This window comes from Oryctolagus cuniculus, chromosome 5 (genome assembly GCF_964237555.1).
Source record: "Oryctolagus cuniculus chromosome 5, mOryCun1.1, whole genome shotgun sequence".
Lineage (NCBI taxonomy): Eukaryota > Metazoa > Chordata > Mammalia > Lagomorpha > Leporidae > Oryctolagus > Oryctolagus cuniculus.
The window spans coordinates 135,551,470-135,570,271 of record NC_091436.1 but is presented as its reverse complement, the minus strand read 5'-3'; the positions used below and the strand labels follow the sequence as shown (position 1 = coordinate 135,570,271).

At 59.6% G+C, this 18,802-nt stretch overlaps 1 protein-coding gene across 5 annotated transcripts in view; it reads left to right on the top strand.

The window, feature by feature from the left end:
* The window catches only part of ITPR3 (inositol 1,4,5-trisphosphate receptor type 3), a 60,289-nt gene that overhangs the window by 11,308 nt on the left and 30,179 nt on the right, over positions 1–18,802 (top strand). For 4 of the 5 annotated variants that reach the window (XM_051854826.2, XM_051854825.2, XM_070074184.1 and 1 more), the window contains exons 2-7: positions 1,556–1,626; positions 15,179–15,300; positions 16,123–16,209; positions 17,127–17,285; positions 17,442–17,540; positions 17,673–17,756. In XM_051854826.2, coding sequence (XP_051710786.2) covers positions 1,556–1,626; positions 15,179–15,300; positions 16,123–16,209; positions 17,127–17,285; positions 17,442–17,540; positions 17,673–17,756 — 622 coding nt within the window. Of the gene's footprint in view, positions 1–1,555; positions 1,627–15,178; positions 15,301–15,584; positions 15,608–16,122; positions 16,210–17,126; positions 17,286–17,441; positions 17,541–17,672; positions 17,757–18,802 lie in introns of those variants that run through there. The other variant, XM_070074185.1, reaches the window with a different exon arrangement.

The window sequence follows — 18,802 nt, the reverse complement described above, 5'->3', positions numbered from 1 at the left end:
GGAGACCAAGGCCCTGTCCTGGCTGTCACTGTGTCACAGGGCTGCATTGTGTGAAGTGTCAGCGGGTCCCCGTGGTGTTGTCTCAGCAGGTGGAGAAGTAGGAACAGGCACCGATCAGATGCAGGGGAGGCTGGGACCAGGACCTGCGGTAACGCCTAGGGAGAGAGCGTCCTGGCTCAGGAAGGCTTTATTTATTTAGTTGTCCAAGAATTATTTATTTAAAGGTGGAGTGACAGGGTGACAGGGAGGGATAGAGGGAGAGATCTTCCATCTGCTGGTTTACTCCCCAAAAGCCCACAGCAGCTAGAGCTGGGCCCAGGCGGAGGCCAGGAGCCAGGAACTCCCATCTGGGGCTCCCACGTGGGTGGCAGGGGCCCAAGGACTTGGGTCGTCCAATGCTGCCTTCCTAGGCAGGAAGTTGGATTGGACAGGCAGTCCTTGGACATGGGATGCAGCCATCCCAAGCGACAGCTTAATCCCGCTGGGCCACAGCAGCGCCCTGAGCGGGGATTGGGAGTAGCACAGGGGCTGGTGTGCAGGGGCGGTGGTCTGCCAGCCTGCGGCTCCCAGCAGCCGAGCAGGGGTGGATGTCAAGGCGCCACGGGCTGCCAGTGTTGCCCCTGGAGACTCCAGGGACCTTAGGGTCAGCAGGGAGGCGGGGAGGCTTACGAAGAGTGGCAGGCAGTCGGATAGTGAAAGACCCTGTTAACCAGCCCACGGAGGGGAGGTGCCGACGGGGCACGGGCTTTGGTGTCAGCGCTGTGACTTCAGGATGGCACTAATGAGTAGCCCCTTGCCGAGAAGTTGGTGAGAAGCCCACAGAAGCAACAGGTGCTAAGTGCTGCCAGCAAGCCGGCCTTTGAAATGGGGGTGATGGTCGCTGTGTTTCCCCAGAGGCTGGGAGGTGTGGGAGAATTTTAAATGCAGGAATGGGTGGACGGAGGGGTGGGGAGGGAGAGATGGGTGGGTGGATGGGTGGACGGACTGGTGGGTAGGTGGGGGGCTGAATGGCTGGATGCCCTCCACCCATACAGGATTAACCCCAGTCCTGACTGTAAGTGGGGACTCTCGGGCCCTGGGGTGGCTCATGAGGATGGTGTGGAGTGGGGCCGGTCTGTCCTGCCTGTGAGGCCCAAAGCCTTAGGTGGCCCTGCAGCTCCTCTCTGTGTCTCCAGTCGCTCGTGGCTTCCGCCCCCGTCCTTTTCGTCTTCCTGGCTGTCTTCCTCGCCCCTGCCCACGTCTCCATTCCCACCCCCACCCCTGTCTGTCATGGCAGCAGGATCTCAGGGCCAGGGCAGGGGCTATACCGCAGTGTGCAGAGCCCACCCACTGCCCAGCGCCAACCCGGGCTCAGCTGTTCTTCCTGGGGGTCTCCCACCCCCACCCCAAGAGACTTCGCTGCTAACAGTGCCAGGAGGAGAGAGGCTTGCTGGCTGGGGACTCTGTCAGCGATGTTGGGAGTTTCTGGGGGGGCCTCACTCATGCCTGCCCCAAGGCAGGGGTGCTGTGGGGCCGTGGGCCTTTTCTCTCTGTTGACCGAGCCTGTGTCTCCTAGGCTGGTGGATGACCGCTGTGTGGTGGAGCCTGCTGCTGGGGACCTGGACAACCCCCCTAAGAAGTTCCGAGGTGAGACCCGTGCCCGTGACCCCCGCGCTTCTCAGCCTGGTGGCTCTTGGGCCCGGGCCTGGGCCTGCATTTATTTGGCCTCATTCAGACCTCATGGCCTGGCCAGGGCTGCCCTGTGGCCCCCGCTCTGCTGCCTGGGCCCCCTCGGCCTGCATGGTATTCCCTCCTTTCATGTTCCACACTCCTTTCTTGGGGCACATCCCCCACACCTGCTAGGCACCCCCCACCCCAGCCCCAGGTCCTTCTCTGGTGACCGCATATCTGCTGAGGGGACAGAAGTGCTGGGGGCTTTAAGAGGCCTGGGGAGGCCTGTGTGCCTCTGGGTCCCCATCCGTAAGGGTCTTGGACCTGATGGTTTCCAAGACGCACCTGCCCCTGGCTGCGTCCTCGTGCTCGTGCCTGGGCTGGTGGGCTCCTGTCCCCACACATAGGCCGAGAGGTCTCTGGGAGGACTTGATGGTATCCTGGCCATTGTGATGACCTGTGAGCACCAGGACTGATAGATGGACAGACAGACAGATCCTGGGCGTGCTGGGCAGGGTGCGAGCAGGCAGGAAGCCGCCTGCCGTGGCCACCCCCACTGCGCACGGGGTGCCTCCTGTCAGGAGACACTGGCTGCAGTTGGTCACCGCGAGGGCTGCTGGGAGGGCAGCGGGACCTGAGACAGTCCTGTAGCACCCAGGGTGGCTGTCAGGGCCCTCGGCGGCCGTCAGGCTGTGGGCAGTGTGAGGGGTCCTCTCGCCTGCACAGGGGCCCGCGGCTGAGCCAGGGCTGGCTTTGCCTGGCCTCCCTGCTGCTCCTCATTTTTTTTTTTTTAAAGATCTATTTATTTGAGAAGCAGAGTGACAGAGAGGGGAAGAGACAGAGCAAAAGAGATCTTAGGCCGGCGCCGCAGCTCACTAGGCTAATCCTCCGTCTAGCGGCACCGGCACACCGGGTTCTAGTCCCGGTCGGGGCACTGGATTCTGTCCCGGTTGCCCCCCTTCCAGGCCAGCTCTCTGCTATGGCCTGGGAGTGCAGTGGAGGATGGCCCAAGTGCTTGGCCCTGCACCCCATGGGAGACCAGGAGAAGCACCTGGCTCCTGCGTTCGGATCAGCATGGTGCGCCGGCCGCGGCGGCCACTGGAGGGTGAACCAACGGCAAAAGGAAGACCTTTCTCTCTGTCTCTCACTGTCCACTCTGCCTGTCAAAAAAAAAAAAAAAAAAAAAAAAGAGAGAGAGAGATCTTGATCTGCTGGTTCATTCCCCTCATGCCGGCAACAGCCCGGGCTGGGCCAGGCTGAAGCCAGGAGCAAGGAACTAACTCCGTGTGGGTCTCTCTCACGGGTAGCAGCTGTGAACTGAATCCGAAGCAGAGTTGGGACTTGAACCCATGTGCGATGTGGGCGTCCCAAGGGGTGGCTTACCCTGCTCTGCCCCAGTGCCTGCTCCTGGGGTGTTCTGAGGTCGCCTATGCAGGAGGCCCGCCTGGTGAGCAGCTTCAGGCCTCACACAGGCAGTGAGGCCTTGCCTGCCCACCCAGTAGGAAGTCGGAACCCGCCCCCGCCTCTGTCACCTGCTGCGTCCTCCATAGCCCGAGTCCGCGCGCTGCCTGTAGCGATGGCTCTCGTGCCCACTGCAGACACAGCTCCATCGGGGCAGGGATGCCTGTTTTTCTTTTTCTTCTTTTTGATTTATTCGAGAGTTAGAGAGACAGACAGAAAGAGCTCCTATGCACTGGTTTACTCCCTAAACGCCAGGCCGAAGTTGGGAGCCAGGAACTCAATCCAGGTCTCCTGCACGGGTGGCAGGAACGGGAACCCAGGGACTTGAGCCATCACTGCCGCCTCCCAGGGCCTGCGCTGGCAGGAAGCTGGCGATGGGAGCCAGAGCCGAGAATCCAACCCAGGCGCCTTAATCACCAGGCTAAACGCCCACTCCCTGTCTGCAGTACCTGCCCCACGGTGGATGCCTGGTACACGTGTGAAGAGTAAACGCACATGTTGGGCCCCTCCTTGGCTTCCTCCCAGGGCCCCCCAGCCGGACTGCCCCACCTCCTGTTGATGTGACCCCCCCTGGAATTTCTCCAGCTGAGCCCAGCCTGGAAGGCACGGTGCCCGGCTCTGGGGTTTCTGGGTGCTCAAGGAGGGAGGTTCTTTTGTAGAGACGCAGCTCTGACCGTGCCTGGCTCCCTGGAGGTTGGAGGTGGCCAGGGGCCGGAGCCCTGGGCGTCTCCTGGGACAGAAGCTGTTCACAGAGGCGCAGGCCGCGGCTCTAGCCGAGGGTGCCTGGGGGTCAGGAGGGAGACGGGTGAGGGTCCCCAGGGTGGGCTCTGTCTGGGTACGGAGGACATTGGCACTGGGAAGGGAAGGTTAGCATGTGTCGAGGTATGTGGTCAGCACTGTGGTGTGACAGGCGGGGGACAAGGAGATGGGTGTGGCAGGGAAGGATTTGTCCCAGGCTTCCAGTGGACAGGATTTGGGGCCAATTTTGACAACAAAAAGGCCACTCAGCAGAACAAATGGGCTTTTGACTTCGTGCCCTCCTTCCTCAATGCTCCTTCCCACGCCCCCTTGTCTCTGCCTCTCCTTTTTCCCAAAGCCTGTGAGAGGGGTCACCCCAGATCCCCGGGCCTCCCACCATCCCCGTGGCCTCGCCGGGCCCAGCCAGCACAGTGAGAGAGAGGGATTCAGACTTCCTCCGCTGCCTCTGGCTCTGGGCCGTTGGCATCTCCGGGAGGCGGGCAGAGGCCCTGCCACACTCCCTGTGGCCCCGTCTGGACCTGAGAGGAGCCAGGAGTGCGAGCGCTGGCTCCTGGGACGGGGACAGGGACTCCAGCCTTGTCCGTTTTGAGACTGAAGCTGGACAGAGAAAAGAGGATCTTGACTCGGCCGGAGGAGTTCAGCTCTCACTGTTTCCTGGTTGGTCCGGCAGACACCCTGGCCCTGGAGGGAGTGGCCAGCCAGGGTGTGGGCCGCACAGGCACTTTGGAAGTTGGCTGGGAGGAGGGGGAGGGGGAGGGGGAGCTGGGGCCAGGGATGGCCTTGGGCCGAGACACCCCCTCCAGGGGGGATTCTGTCTTGGGGACACCGTCTCTGCCCCACAGTCCAGCTGTCCAGTGCTCTGCTGGCTTCCCCGTCACCTGCTGACTTGGGAGGGGCCCAGGCTGGGCTGGCAGAGCCTGGTGAAGCCTCCGTCAGCCCCTGCTGGGCCCTTTCCTGCGGTTCAGCCCCGACTGCCTTCCCAGGCACCCCAAGCCCCGACATGTTCAGAGAATTCCTTCTGGAGTTGGGAAGGCCTGGGAGGCCCGGGCTGCTGGGGCCCCAGCGTGTGCGGCGGCCGCCAGCGGTCAGCTCTACCCTGTGCTTGGGACCTGTGCAAGGAGTCCTGGGAGGCTGACTGGGCCTGCGGGTGGTCTGGTGCCTCCCTAAGCCCCCTCTCTCCTCCCCTTTGCACCAGGGGAAGGGAAGCACAAGGCAGCCCCCGTATTTGAATCAACTTCGGGGATGCTCGGAGCTCACCGGACTGGTGTGTGGGGGTCACGTGCCTGCAGTGATGGGGCGTAGGTGCTGAGATACCGTGTTCTATTCCAGGTCTACACAGCAGTGCCGAGGCAAAAAACCCGTGGACCTGTTGCTGAGCTTTGTTAAATCCATTTTGCCATGATTGTTTTATTTATCTAGAAATAGCATAGCTGGGCCGGCACAGTGGTGTAACAGGTAAAGCCACCGCCTGCAGTGCCAGCATCCCATATGGGCGCCGGTTCTAGTCCCAGCTGCTCCACTTCTGATCCAGCTCTCTGCTGTGGCCTGGGAAAGCAGTAGAAGATGGCCCAAGTCCTTGGGCCCCTGCACCCGTGTGGGAGACCTGGAAGAAGCCCCTGGCTCCTGGCTTCGTTGCGACCATTTTGGGAGTGAACCAGCGGATGGAAGACCTCTCTCTCTCTCTCTCTCTCTCTCTCTCTCTCTCTGCCTCTGCCTCTGCCTCTCTCTAACTCTGCCTTTCAAATAAATAAATCTTAAGAAAAAAAAGAAAGAAAGAAACGGCATAGCTGCAGCCCCAGCCCTTGGCATCTCCCTCCCTCTGCTGTCTCTTCAGAGGTAGACGTTGTTGTGTGTCATACAGGGGCCTGTGTTAAAATTTTTATTGGCTTTCATTGTATTTGAAAGGCAGAGAATCAACAGACAGGGATCTTCTGTCCACTGGTTTACTCCCTAAATGTCCACAATAGCCTGGGCTGGGCCAGGCTGAAGCCAGGAGCCAGGAACTCAATCCAGGTCTCCTACTGAATGGCCGGGACCCAAGGACATGGGCCGGCACCTGCTGCCTCCCAGGGTGTGTATTAGCAGGAAGCTGGATTGGAAGTGCAGGGGCTGGTACTTGTATAGGAACTCTGATAAAGGATGCGTGTGCCACATACCTGCCCCTGGAGGGCTCTAGGCATACAGGACGTAGGCATAGGTCTCTGAACAGTGTGGGGACTTTTGCATTTTCATACCTATATCTTGGGACCAGCACTGTGGCATAATGGGTAAAGCTGCCACTTGCAATGCTGCATCCCCTATGGGCACCAGTTCGAGTCCTGGCTCCACTTCTGATCCAGCTCATGTGCCTGGGAAAGCAACAGAGGAAGGTCCAGGTCCTTTGGCCCCTACACCCATGTTGGAAACCCAGAAGAAGCTCCTGGCTCCTGGCTTCAGATCAGCGCAGTTCTGGCTGTTGTGGCCATCTGGGGAGTGAACCAGTGGATGGAAGACCTCCCTCTCTTTCTCTCTGTAACTCTGCTTTTCAAAAAAGAACAAACAAACAAATAAATCATTTTAAAAAAAGTCATATCTGGGGCCGGTGCTGTGGCGCAGTGGGTTAACGCCCTGGCCTGAAGCCTCGGCATCCCATATGGGCGCCAGTTCGAGACCCGGCTGCTTCACTTCTCATCCAGCTCTCTGCTATGGCCTGGGAAAGCAGTGGAGGATGGCCCAAGTGCTTGGGTCTCTGCACCTGTGTGGGAGACCCAGAAGAAGCTCCTGGCTCCTGGCTTCAGATCGGCGCAGCTCTGGCCATTGCGGCCAATTGGGGAGTGAACCAGTGGATGGAAGACCTCTCTTTCTCTGCCTCTCCTCTCTGTGTGTAACTCGTACTTTCAAATAAATAAATAAATCTTAAAAAAAGCCACATCTTTTTAAAAAAATATTTTATCTATTTTGAAAGTCAAGAGTTACAGAGAGAGAGAGAGTGATCTTCCATCTGCTGGTTCACTCCCCGGATGGCTGCAACCAGGAGCCAGAAGCTTCAACCCTGTCTCCCACATGGGTGGCAGGGACCCAAGCACTGGGCCATCTTTGGCTGCTTTTCTCAGGCCAGTAGCAGGGAGCTGGATTGGAAGTGAAGTAGCTGAGGCTCAAACTGGCACTTGTAGGGGATGCTGGCCAGCAGCCTGACCCACTACACCACGACACCGGCCCCTTTAGCCCGTGTCTTAAAGGCAGGCCTCGGCACGAATTTCTGCACTTTCCTGTGGTGCACTGGTTTTGGGGTCCTCCCACTAGCAGATCGCTCTGTGCTGCTCCCAGGGGTGAGCAGTTTGCCAGCTCCTGTCCTTGGACAGCCCCCCTCCCGCCCCCCGCAATGCTGTCGTGAGCCTTCCCTAGCGTGCCCCTGGGCTTGTGCACAAGGCTTTTGCTGGTTTGCTTCCTGGGGCAGTGCTGGGGTGAGCACTAGGGCTGTTCACAGCTCCCCTCCGACCGCGTCCTGGCCTCTTTTGGTTTGGGCACAGTTAATTCCTGCAGCCGCCGGGCGTGACCTGGCATCTCACTGTGGTTTTAATTTGCATTTCTGTGAGACTCCCAAGGTCAGCACTTTCTCACACATTTACTGGTTATGTACATTAAAAAAAATATTTTGTTTGGGGGCCAGTGCTGTGGCGCAGTGGGTTAAAGCCCCAGCCTGCAGTGCCGGCATCCCATAAGGGTGCCAGTTTGAGTCCTGGCTGCTCCTCTTCCGATCCAGCTCTCTGCTATGGCCTGGGAAAACAGTGGAAGATGGCCCAAGTCCTTGGGCTCCTGCACCCATGTGGGAGACCTGGAGGAGCTCCTGGCTTCTCGCTTTGGATCTGCACAGTTCTGGCCCTTGCGGTCATCTGGGGAGTGTACCAGTGGATGGAAGACCTCTCTCTGTAACTGTCTTTCAAATAAATAAGTCTTTTTAAAAAGATTTTATTTGAGAGGTAGAGTTATTTATCTGAGATGGAGAGAAGGAGAGACAGAGAGAAAGGCCTTCCACCTGCTGGTTCACTTCCCAAATGGCTACAATGGCTGGAGCTGGGCTGATAAGAAGCCAGGAGCCAGGAGCTTCCTCTGGGTCTCCCATGCGGATGCAGGGGACCAAGGGCTTGGGCCCTCTTCCACTCCTTTCCCAGGCCAAAGCAGGGAGCTGGATCAGAAGTGGAGCAGCCAAGACTTGAACCGGTGCCCATATAGGGTACTGGTACCACAGGCAAAGGCTTAGCCTTCTACACCACAGCTCTGACCCCTGTATTATCTTTTTTAAAAAATATATTTGAAAAACAGAGTGACAGGAGGAGAGAAAAAGAGAACTTTTCCATCAGCTAGTTCACTCCCCAAGTGTGCAAAACAGCTGGGCTTGGGCCAGGGGCCTGGAGCTCCATCCGGATCTCCTACGTGAAAGGCGGGGATTCACACACTTGAGCCATTACCTGCTGCGCTCCAGGGTGTGCACTGGCAGGAAACTGGACTGGAAGTGGAGCAGGTCCTCACACCCAGACACTCCAGCATGGAATGCGGGCATCCAAGCTTGTCTGAAGCGCCAAACACCCAGCCCTGCATTTGTCCTCCTGTGGCTGGCTTATTTCTCTCAGCATAATATCCTCCAGGTTCATCCAAGCTGTATCATGGGCCACAGTTTCTGTATTGTTTAAAAAAAGCTTTTCAAAAAGATGCATACTTTTTCATTTTTATCTGCTTGAAAAGCAAAACACCAGAGATAGGGAGGGAGAGAGATTATGAGAATGAATGAATCTTCCACCTGCTGCTTCACTCTCCAAGTGTCTGCAGCAGCCAGGACTGGACCAGGCTGGAGCCAAGGGCCTGGGACTCCATCTGGGTTTCCCATGAGGGTGACTGGGGCCGTCCTCTGCTGCTTCCCAGGCCCATCTGCAGGGAGCTGGGTTGGGAGCAGAGGAGCTGGGACTTGAACTTGCCCTCTGCTATGGAATGTGGGCATCCCAAGAGCAGCCTGACTCGCTGCCCCACGCTGCCTGCCCCCTGAAGGTGTTGTTCTGTTTTATGGCTGTGTGGTAATTTATTTCACCCATCCCCGGTGGCTGCACACCTGGGGCTGTTGGCGGCCTCCTGCCCTTCCTGCCAGTGCTGCCTGAAGCCCTTGGCCCATGGCTGTCTCACAGAAGTTGCAGGCGCGCTCTTCAGGTGTGTGCCGGCAGTAAAGTCGCTGAGCGCGAGGACCGGGGCTCCCGTGGTTCTTATGGGCACGGCCGCTTGCCCCGCTTCGCCGCTGTGCCCTACGAGAAAGCGGTCCCTCCTAACCCTTCATCGTTTCTCCTGCCAGCTGTCCCCATGTCCCCAGGGGGCTAGGCTTGTTCACTACTTCTTGATTGACCAATTTTAAATAGCACCTGTTGGCACTCTTATCAGATAGACGTGAGCTTAGCTCACATGGCCCACGCCTCTGTTCACCCATCTTCCAACAGCTTCCTTTCCCTGCATCCCTGCAATAGATGCCCCATTGTCCTCCCCCCCCCTTTTTTAAAAAAAATATTTATTTATTTATTTGAAAGTCAGAGTTACACACAGGAGAAGGAGAAGCAGGGGGCGGGGTCTTCCATCCACTGGTTCACTCCCCAAATGTCCACAACAGCTGGAGCTGTGCCAATCCGAAACCAGGAGCCAGGAGCTTCTTCTGGGTCTCCCATGTGGGTGCAGGAGCCAAATGACTTGGACCATCCTCCACTGCTTTCCCAGGCCATAGTAGAGAACTGGATCGGAAGTGGAGCAGCCGGGACTAGAACCGATGCCCATATGGAATGCCGGCACTGCAGGTGGTGGCTTTACCTGTTACACCACAGTGCTGGCCCCTCTAGCTTCCTTCTAATGTGGACCTTGGGAGGCAGCAGGGGATGGCTTAAAAGTAACTGGGTCCCTGTCACCCCGTAGGAGACCTGGGTTGAGCTCCTGGCTCCTGGCTTCAGCCCTCGCCCAGCCCTGACTGTTGCAGGCGTTTGAGGGGTGAACCAGCAGATGGATGAATGGGAGCTCCCTCTCCCTCTCTCAAATAAATAAGTGTAAAAAGTGCCTATTCCTCCTCAAATGCATATTCTTAGGCCTCCGCCCAGATCTGTGGGAGGCTTGGGAGTTTGTGTCATTTAAAGCTCTTTCCATTGGGCTGGCATTGCGGTGTGGTGGGCAAAGCTTCTGCCTGTGACACCGGCATCCTATATGGGATATGGCTGGCTGCTCCACTTCCAATCCAGCTTCCTGCTAATGCGCATGGGAAAGCAGCGGAAGATGACCCAGGTGTTTGGGCCCCTGCACCCGCATGGGAGACCTGGAAGGACCTCCTGGCTCCTGCTCAGCCTGGCTCAGCCCTGGCTGTTGGGACCACTTAAGGAGTGAACCAGTGGATGGAAGATTTCTCCTTGTCTCTCTGTCTCTGTCTCTGTCGCTCTCTCCCTTTTTCTGTAACTCTGACTTTCAAATAAATCAGTCTTAAAAATATAAAGCTCAGGCCGGTGCCGCGGCTCACTAGGCTAATCCTCCACCTTGCGGTGCCGGCACACCAGGTTCTAATCACCATCGGGGCGCCAGATTCTGTCCCGGTTGCCCCTCTTCCAGGCCAGCTCTCTGCTGTGGCCAGGGAGTACAGTGGAGGATGGCCCAAGTGCTTGGCCCTGCACCCCATGGGAGACCAGGAGAAGCACCTGGCTCCTGCCATCGGATCAGTGTGGTGCGCCGGCCACGGCGGCCATTGGAGGGTGAACCAATGGCAAAAGGAAGACCTTTCTCTCTGTCTCTCTCACTGTCCACTCTGCCTGTCAAAAAAAAAAAAAAAAAAAAAAAAAAAAAAAAAAAAAAAAAAGCTAAGGCCAGCGCCGTGGCTCATTTGGTTAATCCTCAGCCTGTGGCACCGGGTTCTAGTCCTGATTGCTCCTCTTCCAGTCCAGCGCTCTGCTGTGGCCCGGCAAGGCAGTGGAGGATGGCCCAAGTGCTTGGGCCCTGCACCCGCATGGGAGACCAGGAGGAGGCACCTGGCTCCTGGCTTTGGATCGGCACAGCACCGGCTGTAGCGGCCATTTGGGGAGTGAACCAATGGAAGGAAGACCTTTCTCTCTGTTTCTCTCTCCCCGTCTATAACTCTACCTGTCAAATAAAAAAAAAAAATGTGAAGCTCCTCTCGCCCCGATGAATGTGGGCTGATCGTGTCTGATGGATGAGTAGCCTCTTGTCTGCAGCCCCACAAGCCCTGTGCCCCCACCCGCAGGTGGGAAACCCCGAGACCCTCTGCTTTCTTCCCTTGGCCTGTGATGCTGCAGCTGTGTCGTGGCCGTGTCTCCTGGCTCCTCTTTCTCGCCCTGCCCTTCAGCCCTGGTGTTTGGTGAGAAGGAAGGTTCTGGCTCTTTCTGGACTGCTTTTGGACAAACACAGAGCACAGCAGAAGCATGGGGAGGGGTGCGTGGGACGGCCCGGGTCACGAGTCCATGCGCTTATTTTTTTTTAATCCAGAAAGCATCTGCTGGCGCGCAGGCTGTGGGGCGAGGCCCCTGTGCAGGATGACAAGTGCAGGGGAGTGAGTCTCTAGGAGAGACCTGGAGAGCAGGCGTGAGGCTTGGCGCCTGGCCTGGGCCCCCCACCTTGTCAGGGCACCGCGTGTGCTGCAGGTTCGGGCTGTGGCCCTGTGGGCCGTGTGCTCCCCCTGGGGAAGTGGGTGGGGTGGAATGGGCTGCATCAGCCACAGCAAGGGCCGATAACTCTTCCACAAATGCCTCTGGGCTCTGGCTGTTCTGTTAAAAACGTCCAGTGTGAGTTTTCCATTTTGGTTACTGGAGCTTTCTTGTTTCTAGAAATTCCATTTGGTTCTTTTCCAGTGTGCTCTGTCACTTTTTATGGTTTCCTGTTCTCTGCAGGGATCCTCAAGCTTGCCTGTGTTGCCAGCAGCAGGGGCAGGCAGGGAGAAAAGCCGAGGCCGTGTCTTGTGCAGGGACCCAGGGGTCTCTGGGTCTGCAGCCCTGTGCGCCTGCTCCCAGCGCCGTCTTTGGGGCCCTGCTGTTCCGGTACCTGGCTCCCAAGGCTGTGTTCCACTGCATTTGAAAAACTGGGTCTGAGTGGAGGTGGTCCAGGGTGGTGCCGTGCCTCCTGCCAGGCTGGGGGGGGGGAGGCGTCCCTGTGCGAGACCCCCTGGTGCCCAGCGCAGCTGTGGGTTTCTTTGAGCTGTCCAGGGGGACTTGGGGGGTTCTGGAAGGCGCTGTTCTTCCCCCCACTCAGCCTTTGTCTGAGCCCTGCGGGGCCCCAGCTCCTGTTTGTCCCACAGCCTCTGTGGGCCTGGGCTTGGATCCCTGACCCTTCTTCCTGGTGAAGCTGTGCAAATACAAGTTCACGTTTGCTGGAGTCAGCAGATACCCTCAGCACAGGTGGCTTGGGTGTTCCCGTGTCTCCTTCACTGGCTCTGTGGGGAGCAACCCGGACTGGACTGAGTTACTGGAATTAAGACTTATTCTATGCATCTGCTCTCCCACAATATGGCGCTGGGAGAGGAGAAAACAGCTTCTACGCAGCTGCCTCTTGCCAACTTGAGTGCTGACCTCCAGGAGCTGATCCTGCTCCTGATTGGAGGAGAGCAGCGTACTCGGCGTGTGGGCAGCTGAGCACGGATTGGCGGAGGAGGACTATAAAGGAGGAGAGAGACGGCATGCACCAGGAACATCTAGGGGGAACATCTATCTGAAGGAACACCTGTGCAGCCCCCGAGAGAGCCGGCCGGCGGTGTGCCGCTCCCCCGCGGAAGTGGGGAATGTGGCAGGGGGAACCGCCCTTCCACGGAGGTGGAAGGGACGATAGCCAACCCGGGAAGAACCAGCAGCAAACCCGGGGAGGGCCGAGAAGACGAAAGAACAGCGCAGGGTCCTGTGTCGTTCCTCCATGAAGATGGGGAGCGACAGGCTCTGATCTTTCTTTGATTCCCCACTGTGTAGTCAGTTCTTTCAGAAGTCTTGAAAGAGTAGATGAGAGGACTTCAAAATGTTTGGGGGAAAACGGAATGAAGAGATAACGTTTTCCTTGGACTCTTGGTTGTTGCAGGTTGGGTTGATTGACACATTGTCACCATGGTTTTCAAGGCTGTTCCCAGAGCCTGCCCACCATGATAGGGATGCGACATTGTGACCAAAATGTATTTCTTAGGTGGGCCAAGGTCAGAACAGCTCCAGGCTAGGACACTGCCTCCTCTCGGGATGAGGGTGGAGGGGTAGGGCCTGGGGGAGGGCTCCAGGCCCACCCAGACCAGGCCTGGGGTCTCAGCCCCCACACCTGCTGGGACTTCCTGGGCCTCTGTCGCCGCTCCCGCCTTGGCCCCTCTTCCATTCCATGTGCACGCCCTGCCCCCTTCCTGTTCCCTTCCTGCCTCGCGCCAAGCCTCCTCCCTCTCCCTCCCTCCAAGGCCAGCTTTGCGCCCTGCCCCATATACACGAAGATCTCACCTTAGGGCCCTGTGTGCATCTGGCTGGCTAGAGGCTGGGGCCACGGTGACAGTCACCAGGGCCCTGTTGCCTGCCGCTGAGTCTGGTGAGGGCGGCACGAGGTGGGCTGGGCCAGCCAGAGCCCCCCTACAGCATCACAAAGTGGGGTTCGTACCCCCCAGGCTGTGTTTACATAGAATGCTGGGTGGCAGCCCAGCGCGAGGAGTGCCCAGAGCCTGGGGAGGGGGTGGCGCCCATGAAGTGCTCCGGGGGTGACAGAAAAGAGGAGAAAAAGGCAAGCAGATTATAACAAAATGACATCTCTTCTAAGTTAGTGTTGGGCACAAGAAGAAAACCCAGTGAGACAGAGCATGTCTCCCCTCTGCCTCACCAAGCCACGATGCACCTGCCGTCTGGTACAGCAAGTGATGGATTTCCTGAAATGGCCAAAGAAAAAACAACGGCAATAACAAACCCCCCAAAAAACCCAGACTCCGGGCAGAGCTTGAAGAGCAGCAAGGACAGCCTCCCTCGTCCGTTTCCGGGTTGCCTTCCTGGGGAATTTAGGTTTCCTAAAACCACGGGGACCAGTCGTGGCGGTGCACGCGCCCAGCATCCCGGTCCTGTCCCCTAAGTGCCAGCTGTGACCAGCGCTGGGACAACACAAAACCCCCCTACCCAATTTCAACAGGCCCCCTGGTGTGACCCCCACCCTGCCGGTTCTGTTGGGGCCTGAGTCCATGTGGCGGTGGAGGAAGCCCTGGGAGCCGCAACCCCGCCGGGGGGGGAGCGGGAGGGCCTCGTTGCATCTTGAGAGCTGCGGGGGGCTCATTTCTGGGAGGCCCCCAACAGGCTGGGGTACCTCCCTCTGTGGAATCGCCGTTCCCTCTCTTCCAGGAGGCTCTGTCTCCTCCGATCCTTGAGTCGCCCAGTCTCTCCCCCGATGGCGCCGGGGCCTCTGCTGCCTCATGGGCTGCACGGCAAATCCAGTCTTGCTTTGGCTCCCAGCGGCCGGAGGACGGACCCAGCCTTCTCCTGAGAGGGCCTGGGGGAGGGGGCTGCCATCTCTGTGGCCCTGGTGGCCCTACATTCCTCTCCCATGCAGCATGGAGTCCAGTGCGACCCCCGAGGCCAGCTCCTCGCCCGGGGTGTGACTCCCGCCATGGGAGCTCACTCAGGCGCCCGCATCCTCTCCCCACCCTGCCCCCACCACACTCAGGACAGGACCATGAGTTGATGAGCAGACACACAGGACGGTGCGCTCTTGCTGGAGTCTGGACTTGGGAAACTGACGGCGCTGTGTCTCCTTGCAACACAAACATGCAACCGGGCGTGTGGCTGTGGGCTTTTGATTCACCCTGTGTTGGGTCCAGTGCCCTAGAAGCAGAATCAGAGATGGGCCCGTGGTGCCGAGGGAGGCTCCGCTCTGTCCTGTAGAGCAAAGGACAGAGCCGAGCGTGGGGGTGGCTTCTGGGAGAAGCTGTCCCCACGGAAGTGCAGCTCCGTTCTCCATCTGTGCCGGCTGCCGCTCTGGGGGTGGGGGATGCACGACTTCCAGGGCATCTGTGTGCAAGATGGCTTTTGGGGGCCGTGGCAGATGGCCAAGGAAGGATGGGTGTGTGCCATCAGCTTCCAGCACCCACAAAGACGGGGCGTCGGGACGAGGCCCTAGGAGCCTGTAGTAGAACCCATGGCGGGAGGTCCTATGCCCCCCCGCCTGCTTCTGTGGCTCCCCATTCTGGTCAGCACAGTGCAGGCGGCTCCGGCGCCCCCTTCTCTCTCTTTCTCATCCCAGCGGGCCAGCGGGCAGGGAGGGATCCGAGGGCCGCAGACCCTGGTAACCCGCGCCTCTCCCTGCCGCCCCTCCCCAGACTGCCTCTTCAAGGTGTGCCCCATGAGCCGCTACTCGGCCCAGAAGCAGTACTGGAAGGCCAAGCAGACCAAGCAGGACAAGGAGAAGATCGCAGATGTGGTACTGCTGCAGAAGCTGCAGGTGCCTGTGCCCTGGGGGCTGGGGGGGGCACGTGCAGAGCCGCTTCTCAGAACCAGAAGGCACCCGCTGGCTGAGCCCGGTGGTTTTAAACACCCCGGTATGCAAGAGACGGCTGTGAGTGGCTGTGACAGGGAGTGGCGGGACTAAAGTGCCCTCCTGATGACGTCCTAGTCTGTACCCTCCTTTGTGCCACTTAGAAGGGGTGCCCCTTCCTCTAGGCTGGCACGGTCTTGTGCCAGGGCCCATGGCACAGTGAGTGGAATGGACACCGTTGTGCAGTGACCAACCTGTGCAGCTGTACATGGAGGTACTAGTGGCTCCTGGCAGACTTGGCTCCAGGGAACCCAATTTGAGAACCCTGACTCTAACCTCAACCTCCTTGTTTGTTTCAAAGAGTTGGACCCTGGGGTCCCTAGCTGGGACTGGTCTGTCCACGGCCATCCTCTGAGTTTGCAGGGGTCTTGACGGCCCTCCCCGGAGGCTGTGAGCTGGGAGTGCAGTGTCCAGGGGCTCTCAGAGGAGTGAATGGGCAGCCACGAATTGTACCCGGCACGCCCTGCCAGGGTTGGGCAGGGGTGGGGGGCCTGGGCGAGGCTGTAGGAGTCTGGGGAGATGAGGGAGGTGTTGGGGTACTGGGTGCAAGGCGAGGCAGGTCAGGGACCTGGGCTGTGTGTGCTGTGAGACTGGGCTGCCCCTCTGCGCAGTGAGCCTCAGTCCCGCATCTGCAGGGGGAGGGCCTGGCGCAGGGGTCCCAGGGGCCCCGGGGCTAGTCTCCCTGTGGGAGCGGCTGCGGAGACCCCTGCCTGGTGTGTGTCTGCCCAGCACGCAGCCCAGATGGAGCAGAAGCAGAACGACACGGAGAACAAGAAGGTGCATGGGGACGTGGTGAAGTACGGCAGCGTCGTCCAGGTGGGCCCACGGCTGGGGCGGGGGCTGGGGGGCAGGGGGCGGGGCTTTGGGGACGAGGTGAAGTGCTGCGGGTCCAGGTGGGGCCCGGGGCCGGGGGATGTCTTGTGCGCTCCGGCCAGCTGAGCCGGGCTGCCTCGGCCACGTTGTCTGGTTCAGTCCTGCTGTGACCTTGGGCAGCTGCTTAACTGCCTGCTGCCTTGGTTTCCCCATCTGCCCAGCCAGGGAGTCAGTGCAGGCTCACAGGAGCTAACCTGGGAGATCGTAGCCCTTATGTGACCCCGCGGGTGCTCGGCAGGGTGGCCGTGTGTGTGATGTGTGTGTGTGGTATGTGTGCATATTTGTGGCATGTGTGCACGTCTGTGGTATGCATTGTGTGGTGTGTTTGCATGTGTGGTGCATGGTGTGTGCATATGTGGTATTGTGCACATGTGTGGTGTGCACGTATATGGTATGCATGTGTATGTGGTGTGTGCCTTGTGATGCAAGTGGGGTGTGTGTGCATGTGTGTGGTGTGTTCATGGTGCATGTACATGGCGTGTGTGCATGTGTTGTGTGCGCAATGCATGTATATGGCATGTATGCATATGTGTGGCACGTGTGCGCTGTGTGGTGTGTGTGTGTGTGGTGTGTTTGCCTGTGTGATGTAAGTGGGGTGTGTGTGGTGTGTGTGCATATGGTGTGTTTGCCCGTGTGGTGCATGTGTGGTGTGTTCATGTTTGTGGTGTTCCTGTATGGTGTGTGTGGTGTACACATGTATGGTGTACATGTGTGGTGTACACATGTGTGTGTGTGGCATGCGTCTCCGTCGGTGTGTGTTTCTGTCGCTGTGTGTGCGCCAAGGCTGTGACCGAGAGTCCAGCGGGTCCCCCAGGTCCCTCCCCGATGGAGCCCTTGACCCGCCCCCGCCCCGCCCCCAGCTCCTGCACATGAAGAGCAACAAGTACCTGACGGTGAACAAGCGGCTGCCGGCCCTGCTGGAGAAGAACGCCATGCGGGTGACGCTGGACGCCACGGGCAACGAGGGCTCCTGGCTCTTCATCCAGCCCTTCTGGAAGCTGCGGAGCAACGGGGACAACGTGAGGCCGGGCTCGGCCGCCGGGCCGGGCGTGCGAGGGAGGGGCCTCCAGGGCCTGGGGGGGGGGTGCCCACTTCTCGGAAGGGTGCACTGAGGCCAGAGAGTGGTGGTGGCGCCCTGCCCTTGCCTCCCTCATGCGGCCTGCTGGTCCCTGCAGGTGGTCGTGGGGGACAAGGTGATCCTGAATCCGGTCAACGCTGGGCAGCCTCTGCACGCCAGCAACTACGAGCTCAGTGACAACGCGGGCTGCAAGGAGGTGAGCGGGCCGGCTGGCGCCTCCCCGTCTGTCCCCGGCCCGGCCCGGAGCCCTACCCAGGGCTGCTCTGCTTCCTCCAACCCGCCCCGCCCCGCCCTGGCCCTCAGCGGGGGTCTCTCCACCTTTCCCCAGGTCAACTCCGTGAACTGCAACACCAGCTGGAAGATCAACCTGTTTATGCAGTTCCGGGACCACCTGGAGGAGGTGTTGAAAGGGGTAAGGACCGCCCCCCCACTGCCTGCCCAGCGCCTCCTGCAGGCCACTTCCTCTTCCTGCCTCCTCAGCTCTGTACCCTGCCCACCCCCTCCTCCATCTGACACGGCCGACCCTGCGCCTGGGGCCCCAGCCCTCCTCACGCTGCTGGGTCCTGGCTGGCCTCACTTCTGTCTGTCTGTCCCTCTCAAAGTTTTCTCTGTTGCTAAGGGTTAGAGGGGCCTGGGGTGGGCTCAGGTCTCCACCCCCACCGGCTCCAGGACACACCAGGCGCTTGTCCACTGCCCTCTTCAGCAGAGATGAGCTGCTGAGTGAGGCGTCACTGCCCGTGCCCTGCGTGGGCGCTAGGATGGGAGGGAGGGCTGGCGGGCCGGAGAGGGGAGGGCCTGTGGGGGGAGGGCGCCTAGGAAATCCGCAGGAAAGACTCCGGGGAGGGACCACGTCTGAGGGCACCGGCAGCTGGCAGAGGCACAGGCGATCGGCCCCAGAGCAGCCACAGCGTAAGGTCGCCCCAGGGTGCTGCTCCCCGCCCTGCTCAGGCGCCTGCAGTGGCTCCCCACGCTGCTCTGTCCAGCTGGGCCGTTCCATTCTACTTCCCTGTCCCCCTGTCCTGCCCTCCACCCCCCTCCCCGTGCCTGCCCGTGCCCGCCCGTGCCCGCTCCCTCCCTGCCCATGCATCGCCTGCATGCAGTTCAAGCCCAGCCTGGCCCCGCCCTCCCCGGGTCCTCCCCGGCTGCACATGCCAGCCCCCAGTCTGTGCCTCGTAGGCAGTGGAACCTCCACCCGGGGATCCCTCACTGCCCAGGCCAACTGATCGCAGGCAGCACAGAGGCAAAGTCTCCCCTTTTTGCTCTCGCCCTGTGTGGCCTGGGCTCAGAAGTCGCTGGTTCTGTGACGAACCCAGTGTGTGCACAGCCCCCGCCCGCTCACGCATGCGTGTGGTGGGGCTCTGCGGAGGTGAGGGCAGAGGTCTGGCGGGTGCTCGCACGGCAGCCACCACAGGGCACGTGTGCAGTGTCACTGTTGTACAGCTTACCATCCTCGTAACT